Source organism: Cyanistes caeruleus, chromosome 13 (genome assembly GCF_971803275.1).
Source record: "Cyanistes caeruleus chromosome 13, bCyaCae1.hap1.1, whole genome shotgun sequence".
NCBI classification, from domain to species: domain Eukaryota; kingdom Metazoa; phylum Chordata; class Aves; order Passeriformes; family Paridae; genus Cyanistes; species Cyanistes caeruleus.
Genome location: NC_141713.1, coordinates 17,542,382 through 17,555,100, shown reverse-complemented (window position 1 = coordinate 17,555,100; position 12,719 = coordinate 17,542,382). Strand labels below are relative to the sequence as shown.

At 38.1% G+C, this 12,719-nt stretch overlaps 1 protein-coding gene across 2 annotated transcripts in view; it reads left to right on the top strand.

Moving 5' to 3' along the window:
• The window catches only part of SCAPER (S-phase cyclin A associated protein in the ER), a 133,171-nt gene that overhangs the window by 46,438 nt on the left and 74,014 nt on the right, over positions 1-12,719 (top strand). For both annotated transcript variants that reach the window (XM_086849343.1, XM_023934234.2), the window contains exons 21-22: positions 7,025-7,161; positions 10,246-10,311. In XM_086849343.1, the coding sequence (XP_086705469.1) occupies positions 7,025-7,161; positions 10,246-10,311 (203 nt within the window). The remainder of the gene's footprint in view (positions 1-7,024; positions 7,162-10,245; positions 10,312-12,719) is intronic.

Here is a 12,719-nt window from a genome sequence, read left to right as displayed (position 1 = left end):
TGGTCCTTTCAGCCCAGGAGCTCTGGCCATGTCGTTCTGCTGTGAACACTTCTGTCCTAGAAGACATTGTCATGAAAAATCAATGATTATAAAGTCTAATCCATGTTGCAGCTTGCAGAAGGTCTCTCAGTACCCCATACATCAATTCTAGTTTTTTGTACTTTGCATAGCAATAGCTTCTTACCTTCAATTTATTATAAAGTGTTGTTTTTCTTGGCATAAGTGTATATGATTAATTGTTTATTGGCTGTGCCTTTAATTTTGATAGATCACTGCCAGCAGCTGCACCCTTCCTGGTTTTGGCTTGGATACTTTGAATATTCACAGCCAGTAAAAAAAACCTACTTCTGGCAGACCCAACTGCACTCTGATCCCCGCCTTTCTCTCAGCTGTCCTTGCAGCCAGATGATAATGTCAATTATTCCAGCTTTCCTCCCTCACCTGCAGGGATGCTTTCCATGGCCAGGATGCAAAATTCTCATCCCCACAGAAGAGACATCTTTACTTTGCCTTCTCTTCCCACATTTTGGAGTGACAAGTGGGAATGATACTAAAAAGATGAAGAAATACTTGAAGCTTCTATTAAGAATATTATTTGTTATTTATCTTAGTGGCAGACTGTTGTGTCATTGAATCTATGGACAAGCAAGGTGACTGAAAGCACAGCCACTATTAGCAGTAAAAGTAGTTTTTAGTTTGGGCATACTAAAAAGGATTAGTCCCTCATGGAAAAAAACCCTAAATCCCAGATGTCAAGGAAAACCTAGTTGTACAGTGAAAGGTCACTGTTCAGTTTTGAATGACTAATACAAGTTTTTTAATGGTCTCAACTCATCTTCTCAAGCATAGAAAATGAATAATTCTTCTAGCATATAAATGTGAATAATTAAAATCTTGATTTTGAGAAAATATGTGAATAGTCATTGCTTTATGACCTGTTTCTTATACATGTAGCACCTCTAGTAACACTTATTAACTCATATTGTTATTTCTTTCTATGAGTGTTCATATTTTGGAGTGGATCATCACTTGTGGTCCTATAATAGTATTTGATCTCTTTCTGATTAAGAATTACTGATCATTTGTGTTTCAGGCTGTCATTGTTTAAAATTGAAGTATGCTTTTGATATAACTCATAGTCTGCTTCAGCATCTGTTTTCCATATTAAATATTGTCCTAGGTTATGAGGAAAAAATAAAATAGCGAGGAGTTCAGTTGAAGCATGTAGTAAAATCATGAACAAATATTCCTGTGGTAATATGATTTAGAACTGAACCTTAAAAAAACCCTTCAAAATCTGGCAAATATATCCTTTAAATGATTATATACACAAGTAAGAAACCATTATTCCTGACATTGGTAATAAATAGTGAAAACACTTTTTAATGATTTTCTGCAGTTACACAGGATATTGTTTATTTTGAAACAGGTAGAGATGTAAATCCAAAAGATATATATAGGCTTCAGAATAGTTACCTATTGATTTGCTAGAATATATATACCTTACCCTTATGGAAAATACTCAGTTTGATATATGTTTTTTATATTAAAATGGTAAATGAGTGACAGCTATTATTATGTGATATAAGTTACTACAGGTAGTTCTTTATAGACTTCCTCATGTTTATATTTTAATTCTGATGTGAGAGGGCATGTAACAAGTGTTTGGAAGTTCTGAAGACTGAATTTAGATAAACAGATGTTTTTCAAGTTGCCTTGGTCTGCAGAATTGGGTTAGAACACTTATGAGAATGCCTTTTCTTTCAGAACTTGAGGATTCAAGGTTGGAAAGAATACAAAAATAACAGAATAACCAGCCTTACAGTATTCTGGCATCTCTGCTTCAGTTCTGGCCAGAATCCAGAAATGTAAAAGGGAATGAAAATGAAAAAATAACAGAGGGAAAAAGCCCTATAAACTCTTGAGATTCAGCAGGGTCATTTTGGCTTAGTTTTTTTGGGTGAAAGTCCAATAACCAGGAAGGTTTTCCACATCTGTGACTTGATCAGTTTATAAATGATGGAGCCCAGGTAAGGAGCCCTGGCTCCCACCCTTGGGTGACCATGGCACTACCAGGCCTTGCCCTGCCCTGTGCTGGACAGAGGATCTCCCTGCAGTGCTGCCACCCTGAGCTTGGAGTAGGTGCCAGGAGCTCCCAGGTACACTGGCTGCTGCTCCTGCCTTCTCCTGAGGATTCCAGAGCCTCCTGGCCCTGCCTGTGGTGGGGGGAACAGTGTGTTTTGGGGGGAGGGCCAGGGATAACACAGAGCATCTGCAGCTGGGGCTGCCCTGCACCACCACAGCCAGACTCTCCTTCCCTTCTTGGCTTTGCTGCAGTATTGTCCTGCCTATGCAGGCATGCCCCAGGCACAATTCATAAAAAGGCAACACTTACTTATACAGAAAGGAACAGGAAATAAGTTTTTGGGTTATGGTTACTTCTAATTTTAGAAGGAAGGAATTTTGTACGGAAGAATTCCGTTTGGTACACTTCACAATTTAATAAAATTCCTATTTAATATTTTCTGAGTAGTGAAATGAATAGTAGCTTATATTTAATAAGAGAGCCAAGAAGTGCCATAGTCAAAAAGATGCAGTTGTGTTCTGGTTTGATAAATACATATCCAAGGTTTCATCTGCCCAGGACAGATCCATGGATGCTCTTGCTGTAATTAGGACACTAAATGGGGAGGGCTGCTGAAGAGCTGTGAATGGCTATTGTAGGAAGAGGATGTCAAATGGGAAATTTCTTGTCCGGCTGTTGTATTTTATACAGATTACTGAGGTTTAGAAAACAGTTTAAGTTCCTCATCCAAGCAGAAGTAGACCCTGCTCAGTTATATAGCGTTTCAGCATTTTATACCATTTGCTACACTGTCCATGGAAAACTTTGCAATTATGTTGGTTCTGGAGTCTGAAAAAAATTACTTTTATTTCAGGAGATATTGATTATAATGCTGTAATCCTTGTAGAGTAAACATGTCATATAAGAAGCAGAGAAAATGTTGGTTATAAGAAATGCCTCATCAACTGAAATTATCAACTTCAAGATATGAGATTAACAGGGTAGATTTTCTGGTACAGGCAGTTGAAGTGGACTAGGCAATAACCAGCAAGAGTGTGACTTCAGGGGTGACTAGCTTTAGCTGTAATGGTTTTGGCAACTCAATTTCTCGTGTAGTTTGTAGATGAGGCCCATTTGTTGCATTTGGAAAGTTTCAGGATTTTCAATGACTTGACTTAAAGTCAGAATAGTTGAGAATGGAGGGAGACAGAAGGAATAGCAGGCATTTTTGTAAATAATCTACTTTCTGTCTGCTTTGTGGTGACTGCAGTGTTACGTGGGCATTTAATAGTAGTCTTTATCACCTTGTTTGTAAATAAAGTATTGACACTTTTACAGAAATTTATGTCAGTTGTTCTAAAAATTACTTCAGTGCTCCATAAAAAATTGGAGGTTCTATAATGTTGTCCAATAACAACATGTGTCTGTACAAAATGCCATTAAATATCACATGGTGGATCTTTACTACCTTACTTATACTTCATGGCTTTTTCAGCTGGAGACTGAGGGTCCCCCCTGAGAGGGGTACAGGATACCTTGGGATTTTTAACAGTAATCCTTAGCTTTGGAGAATGCATGGAAATAACACTGGAGAGAAAAGAGCAGGAGTATTTCTACTCTAATGGGTCACTGAGCCATCATCTCATGAGCAGAGAGGAACATATACAGGTGATCATGAGGAAATCCATGTCAGCATTCACTTCTTGTTTCTTTATTTTGCAGCTGTACATCCCAGCACAGAACAGTGTCTGCCCTTTGTGGCACAGATTCTGCCACCTTCATGAAAGCTGAGACCTTACTTTGTGATAGTCCTGATCTCAGCTGTGCAGCTCAGAGGATGAGTATCAAGTATGAAAAATGATGGCAGAAATCTGATATGGAATGACCATTGTTGCTGGCTCTGGATTAATCTTGAGATAAAAAGGTGTTCTGGTAGGACAGAGGCAGCAAAATTAGTATGTGGTACATAAGCTTTTAAAACAGAGCTTCAGAGAAATTGTGCAGCTAAAACTGTTATGGCTGAAACTGAAACTGCACTGAACATTTTTGGTAGGGCTGAATACAGGTTTTAATGACAAAAGTTTCCATTAAAAAAGATCCTCTGTTTAATAATGTTTTGCATTTATGGCCTAAATGGCCTAAATTCTCCAAAGATCTGGTGGTTTACCAGTACCTGAGGATTTGGGGCCAGAATGTGCTCAGTCTAGCACAGGACCAGACCAGTGATGACCCCTCATGTTGCCATAAGGAGAAATCCAGAATGGTTTAAGGGAAATAATAAATTAATTTAGTCTCAGAAATTCTGACTGCACTTAGCATTTACTTATATAAAAAAATAATTTAAAAAAAGGTGAAAGGCTTTCAGGAAGAAGTGTCCACATTACCCAGTTATCCTGCATTACATTTATTAGAAATATTGATGAGATTCATTCTTACTTAAATGAAAGGATCACAAAAGTTTTCTTTAAAAACAGTGCCTCACTCCCTTTTATGCTCTGATGGTTATTTCTGTGGTGTGTTCACCTGCCCAGCTATGGGTGTACAGGCAAAATTACTCATGAGTTGAATTATTTAAAGGATTGGACTTCCTGCACTTCAGTGTTACTGGATTCTAAAACTTTAATTTTTTCAGGTAACTCGTGGGAGCTCAATAAAACACAGAGATAAATATTTTTCCCCTGCTCTGGAGGGTGATGTAGCAGCAGCCCTCCTCAGGTGCCAGTTGTCACCCAATACCAAGCTATTTGTTATTCTTGTTTCACACCTGAATGGTGTCGATCTGCCCATGGTGATAATCCCACACTTTGATCTGTGCCTTCAGAAAGTGATTGTTTTTGTGACATGAGGTATTATTACTCTGGTCTGACTTTAATGAGCTGTATGGATGAAGTCTGATATTAATCCACACTGCCCTGTGTGAAAGCTGAGAACGCTGAGAACCATCGTGCTCGAGTTCCTGTGAACAAATGTGTGCAACCATCGTGGGTGCTCTCCTGGCTCCGCAGCCTGGGGCATGAATGTGCTTGTTGAACCCTACAGCTCTCTTCAAGTCAGCAGCTAATCACAGATAAGATGATGAAAAAAGACACGAGTGTCTGTACAGGGGGTACAAAGCATCATCTCCTTGTTTCATGCCCAGCAGAAGTGTGACCCTGTGGTCACAGCTGCCCTGGTGTGGCTGCACAGCAGCCTGGCTGCCTCCCGTGTAGCGTGGTGGCCATAGCAGAGTGCAGTGGGAGCTTTATTCAACTCTGCTGTCACTTTGGAGCAATAACAGTTTGAAGATGTGATGAGCCAGAATCCCAGTAGCACTGTTAAACAAAGATGTAGAAGTACAGTGATAGCCCTGGATAGTTTTGTGTGTTACAGGTGCTGCATCTCACTGGAGAGACCTGACATAGCTCCTGGAGGTGCTGGGCTGTACCCTTTGGAAAGCAGGGATGTTCATACCAAATCCCATGGAAATAATTCACAGTTATCTTTCTCATTAGATGTCACAGAATCAGTACCCTGAAGCATGGTAGCAAAGCAGCAGTGCCATGGTCTGTTCTGAGGAAGTCCTTTCTTTTCTTAACATTGTCAAAACTCCAAACCCCCTGTTTCCTGTGCAATTTGAACCTAAGGACTGGATTTCTGGTTTTGAAAAGAAAATTAGTGGAAAAGGTATTTTGTTGTGTTGCGGATACGTCTCTCTGAGGAGACAAAATTGAGCTGGGGGTTGATAACCAGGATGGAGATGGTTTGTTCTGCACTGCAGCAGCTTGGTGGAGAACTAACTCACTGCAATGCACTCATTCTCCAAGGACACAGCCTCTGGAGATACCCTGAGGAGGTTTTCTTCTAAACACTTCTTGCTAAAACTAAATGGAGAATATTAAGGGCAGGACAGACATCTACAAAAGCTGTTAAAATTACCTTTCAAGTGACTGTAGCAATCCATAGCAATGTGTATGGTTTGAACAACTCAGACAATTCACTGAGGAAAACTGTTCAGGTGTGCCTGGACTTACCCAAGGTAGGCAGAGGAGCAAAGGGAAAATCAACATTACTTCTAGAATGTGCCTGGAGGATTGGATTGGATTTCTTCTGTCCAGTACTCCTTCAGTAGAATTAGACCTACTAATTCAGTATTCATTTTGCATTCCTATGATTTAAAATAGATATTTCATTTACTGTTTCCACCAGATATATATTCCTAGGTTATATCATGCAGCACTACTTTCCAAAAACTAAATGGTCTTTTTCCAGGAAATTTCACTGAGATTTATTTTGTTTTCAACAGGCACAGTATTTTCCTGAATCAGTGAAAGAAAATATAGTTTGTTTTCTGGAAAATACTGTCTATAATTTTTTTTTAGCACTTCACCTTTTACTTTGAATTTTAAGGGTACTTACTGAAAGGGATGGAATAACCACATCTGATTGTGGCCATAATAATATTCAAGGATAAATTATCCTAATAAGCTGTGGTGATCTGTACTTTATAATAAAAAAACAGATACAAGCCTCAGTGTGTTAAAAATTGTGTAACTACATTCTAGTAATGGGCATTGAACTGGTTGTTTAGCATTTCTTCTATGGGGAACTGAAATTTTGCCAATATTTTGCCTAAATTCAAATTTTTTAATGTGACAGAAAAAGTAATAGTCCTATTAATAAATGGTAACATTATAAGTAGTGAATAGTAAAATGCATATCCATACTTGTTAGGTAACAATTTCTTGAAATGAAGGCACAGTATTTATTGTTCTGTTTTTAATAATTTTTCTCCCGTTTTAGAAAACACACAGCTTGTTCTCTCCAGTGTGAAATAATCTGTTTCCCAAGATTTATTTTCAGATTTGGATTCATTTTCATAACCTTCAGTTAAATATTTACCACTGTTTTTTTCCTTGCAAGATCATCTGTGATCTCCATCACATAGTATACCATTAAATATAATTTCAATATTTTCTGCAGGAGCACCTGTCATTAAAAAAGTACATTGTGGACATTGTGATTGAGAGTTCTGTTCCTGTGGAACCATTAAAAGATGGAGAGGAGAAACAGAAAATTAAAAAGAAGGCCAAAAAGCTAAAGGCACGGATGAACTCCAGGTAGTACCAATTTATTTTTATTTTTTTCTTCTCTAAGTTTTGTACTAAACTTTACCTTCTGTCCTCTAGTCTGAGTGCAGTGGAAAGCTGAAAAAAATGTAAAATTATTTGCTTTGGGAGTGTCTTGAAAATAACACTGATGAGCCTAATTTATGGCCACTTTCTCTGATTGAGGAAGAAAACTGAATATCGATCTGGAGCCCTTGGTTTCACCTGTTAAGAGCTTTTCTCATAATTGGATGCCAGTGCCCTGCCAAAACTGTAGCCTTCTCTAGCATACAATAGCATGTTTAAATTTGTGTAAACCATGCCTATTTTTCTTTCCAGCTATTGATTTTTAAATGAAGTAACAAAGAAAATCAATAGTAATCAACAAATAGAAGTCAGCCTGCTGTAGTGTCAAATCCCATGAGTAAATTTAATCATTTTTTGTTGCCTGTCACAACAAGAAGAAAGTTAAAAATGTCTTAAAGTGGAAGGTGAGTTGTCAGATGTGCAATTGGTTCTTGGTCTAAAAAGTGACATCTGCAAATCAGTGTGATGTGCAGGACATCATGATATCATGAACTGGCAGTGTCACTCTTCATGGCTGAATGGTCCCCAGATCAGGTTAATGCTCAGCTGAATATTGTAGCCTATTTTTGCATTTCTCTCTAAAAATACTTGTCAGCTAGGTAGGAGTCCTTGTTACACATTTTATCTGTCTTTTTAAGCAAGAAGGGTTCCAAATAAGAGAAAAAAGCTTGCACAGATTTTTAGAGCTACAGTAGAAGTGAGATGTTTTATTAACACCTAGTAGGCACATCAGCCTTCAAAACCACAATGCTCTTACAGTATATGATTGTTTCTGACTGCTCTTCTTTTTCGATGAGCATGTCCACTAGTGGAATATCACAGCTGGAGCTGGGTAATGTTATTCAGGTTTCTGGTTGCTCAGGATGCAGAGTTATTCATATGACCTGTTGATTTAATGCTGTTACTGGGTCCAGTTTTAATTATTTCTCCAGGGCTGCTTCTGTTGAATTTAGTCAAAGATTTGTCAGACCTTGGAATGCAAGTTGAAATAATAATTTATTGTTGGCACAGATAGGAGAAAAACTTTTTCAGAGTATTTTGAAGGTCATATGTGTCAGCCTGTTGTGTTGTCAGCCTATTTGTCATCAAAAATTGTGATTAAAACCAATAATAATAATAATAAAGGACAATCATTCTACAACAGTGATGTACTATTGAAAAACACAGTGAAAGTATATACATGAAGTTCATGTTCATTAAGCTTGCTTTTACTTTTAAAGGGTAGCTAGAGTTTTCCATGGCTCTGCTGAATGTCCAGTAGCAACATAAAGCAGAGGTATTTTGATGTGGCTAATTCAGAGTTTCATAGCTGTTAGCAGATTATTTACACACCATGTTTTAGTACATGTTTGCCTCTCTTCTCTAGGAAAACAAATAGTTACAACGAATGCCCTTATACCTCATCCCTTGAAATGTCACATTCATTTCAGTGTCTAGGAAGCTGTGATATTTTAAACTGGAAAAAAAATAAGAACTGCAAGCACTAGGTTCCTGTTACACTCCTGAGTTTCTAGCTCTTAAATCACTCTTGCAGTATCAAAGCAATGAAGGGCAGAGGTGAATGAGGGGACAAATGGTGATCAATGGGATATTAGATGTGTTGAGAAGTTTCGTCTTATTAAGTCTAATTAAGTCTTATTAATTATATTTTTAACCCTAAGCCATTTAACTGGGGCTATCAGTAACAACTGATAAATAGGTAAGTAAATTATCTCAGGTTATCATGTATGTGCTGCTAGCAGGAGGATATTTGGATACTGACACAGGAAAAGCAGGATTGGTGAAAGCTGAATGGAAGCATTAGAGGTGTGCTTAGCAGATAGTTGGTACAGGCTTTGCAGGGGATTTAAAGCACTCCGTGTGTAACAGGGTTTTGGGGTGATAATTCAGGTTTGACTGACTTGTCTGTACAGAAGCTGAAATGTGTTATTTCTGGCTAAGAAGGCAAAAGGTTAATAAAGGAATCTCACCTTCATGTTTAATACTAAGTTCAGCTGTGATTAATGGCTTTATTAATGACCCACAAATCAGACATGGTGGTGATGTAACAATATTTGTGTGGAACACAAGTTGGAACGGTGAAGCAAATGAAAAGAAAATCTGAGTAGCTTTGGGAAACTTGAGCCATTTGGGTAAACAGAAAATATAAAGAATGGTTTAATATATGTAGCTGAGAGAAATGTATCTGCATCACTGCAGTGCCTGGATTAGTTCTGCGTTGTGTGTGTGTTAGAAATGGGGTACAGGATTGTCACTGTGGTTGCTGCCTTGCTCCAGGAATGACAGGGTTTTCACCTGTTGGCACAGGCTGGCTGGAGTGAAAACAAGCAGTGGAAAAAAGTCTTGTCTCCCTCTTCCTGCTTTCTGGCATATGGCCAGTGTAAACAATACTTTTAAGGGACTAAAGAGGTTGTGTTTCTGTTTCCAGCAGTAAAGGAGTCGGTGGAGTTTCTGTGCTGTGTGCCTAACATTCATTATGTTACACTACAGTCAGTAATTACATAAAAAATGCTCCTGTGCCTGTAAATGTAACCAATTATTTGTATGTTAATTGTAATCTCTCTGATGTACTAATCTGGTGTGTACTACATGTTTATGCCATTAATGTTTTATATAATAATATTGCTCAGGTATTTTAATCATAATATTATATAGCATTATATCACTAATCATTTTATAATATTATTATATCATTATATCACTAATATTTTATAATAGCAGATTACTACAGTTTTATATATCACTTGTGAAATTTTCTACCATTTGGAAAGTCAACTTAAATACACCTTTTGTGTACTGGTGTTATTCTATAGTAGTAATGTTAATCATGACTTGTTAATGGCCAATGGCCAGTAGTTAAGCATCCATGGATTATGACAGAGCAGAATTGACAGAAGTGCAGTGCTTTATTATGAAGCAGAAAAACCCAAAGGTTTGAACTCCCTTGCTGGTCTTACATCCTGTACACTTTAGACAATAGTCAATAATAATGAATATTTTCTCCTCCAGGGCAAAGGAATATGAGAGCTTGATGGAAGCAAAAAATGCTGTGTCTGATTCCCCATTTAAAGCCAAGTAAGCAATTATCTCTATATATTTTAGACATATGCTTTTTACCCCTGTCTGTCACAGAAGTGCCCCTGAAATTTCTGGTGGAGCAGGTGTGAAAGGTTTCCCCTCAATATGGGGCATGTTGCCATCCTGAGTTACAGATCTCTGACACAAAAGGTCAGACTTCAATAGAAGCAGTTTTTTTCTGAAGACATTGTATATCTTAACCTGTGTACATTGCAGTAGTAAAATGAACATATAGTTACCTTTTTCTTACCTGGAAACAAGAAGGTTCCAGTCTTGTACCTTAAGACTGATGGGTGAAAATTCAGCACTGGAATTCTGGGATTGGAAATCTTATGTTTGACCTTTGTTTGGTCAGAAACAAAAGTTCTTGTGGTAGAAACAGATGTTTTAATGCACAGATGTCTTAGGCTGATATTGAACTTCTTAAAGAATAGACCTGTTTATTGTTAAGGATAAGGCACAGATGAAAACAGCTGGATGCTAAGATTAAAACAAGATCAGTGATCACTGACAAATTCCTTCTGCTTAGTTTGAAAGTGAAAATTGCTTAGCTTTTGTTTTTGATTCCATCGAAACCAGTTGGGAAGAGATGCAAAATATTTGTATTTCCAAAATTATGTTGATAAGGTCTATTACCTAAGATTTTAAAAGAAGCTATACAGCTGCAGTTTAAGTGGAAAACAGTTAAGAACTTGAAAAGAAGTGGAATTTCATCAGTCAGTGGCAGAAAAGGGAGGTTACCAGTAAAGTTATGCAGTTCTCTGATGGTCAACATGTTCTCAAATGACTTGGAAAAACAGGGCCAGCAGTGAGGCGACAGTGTGATGTTCATGCAGAGATTCAGGACAGCTGGGACAAGAACTGGCAATTTATTCAAAATGATCATTTTGAAGAGACTATGTGAGCAGGTGAGAAATGGCAGGTGGAATCCAGCATGTGTTGGGTGCTACCCACTGGAGGGGGAAGATGGAACTCAATTCTATCTTCACGTAAGAAGTGTGGGCCTTGAATTTGGAGATGGGATAGGTAGTTCCTGGAAAATACCAGTTCAGTACTCAGCAGCTCATAAAAATCCTTCATTAAAATTACTTAGAAACAAGCAAAAACAGAACAGAAATGTCATCAGGTACAAATACCCAGGTCATTTACATCTTTTGGACTGGATGTGAAGTTATAGTTCTCTGTCTCCGAACAGATAAGCTACAATTGCTAAAGGTTCAGAAACAGCAGAAAGGGAAATATGTAATAATTTCAGGTATATCTTATGTATTAGGAAATAAGTAAACTAGTACTATTCCTGCAGGAAAACATGACAATGGGAAGAAGTTCTTATGTGATTATGTTGTAGAGATCTACAGTGTCACAAATGGCACAGAAAAGATGGATGGTGATTGCTTGCTGTTCTTCTTGGTACCAGAACAAGGGAGCACAGGGGAAAGCTGGAGCCAAGTTCTAGGGAAACCAAACTCAATATCCTTAAGGCAGCATGCAGGGAGATGTGGGGAGCTCCCTGACAGGATTCACACAGGTGCTCACTGATAGGTTACCTGCATTCCTGCAGCTCTAGGAAAGCACAGCCAGCCCAAGAGAATCCTAAGCCAAAAATGGGGAAAGATTAAAAGACTAACAGATTAGTAAAGAGGATTATGCAGCCTGCTCTGCTCTAAGGTTCCTAAGACATCCATTCCCAGTGGGCAGATGGTGTGTGTGCCTTACTGGTAGCTGGGCTTAGGTAGTCTGTAGCATCCGTCAAGGAGCTGTGGGGTCTCAAGAGCTGGCGTCAAAAACCCTCATCCAAAAATTACAGCAGCTTTCCAGATTGGGGATATTTGTCTTCAGACTGAGGTAATAACCTCTACCAGACCCTGTGTATTTTGTGGTTGTTTCCATCACTCATAAACTGCTGAGGAAGGTGGCATTTTGTTCAAGTTGCTGGTGGTTAAGCAGTTCAGATCCTTGCAGTTTAGACCTCCTTGATGTACATACAACTAGCCTGTATGCAAGTATATTTTACATAGACTTTTTAAAAGCTTGACTACTGCTGCTGAATCTTAGTTGTGTTTTAAAATAATAAAAATCCATCACTGAGGTTTGACACAAGAAAATTACCCATCTCCAGCAGATGGCACACCTGCATAAACACATGGGAAGGAGTTGGCTTCATTTCTTGTCATCAGCACTTCTGTTTGCAAGATTAATTTCATGGTATATTGAGACTTCTAGATTTGTAGGTTTTGTGATTTGCTTTTCTTTGCTGCTAGAAAATAAAATATTAGGTTCTAGTCATCAGAAAGTAGAAATGTGTGCCTTCAACTCTGGAGATATTAATAAGCTCTAGTGTCTCAGTGTTAAATTCTGAGATTATCAATGATGTAACTTGGTCAGTTCTGTATTAATTGTAGCAC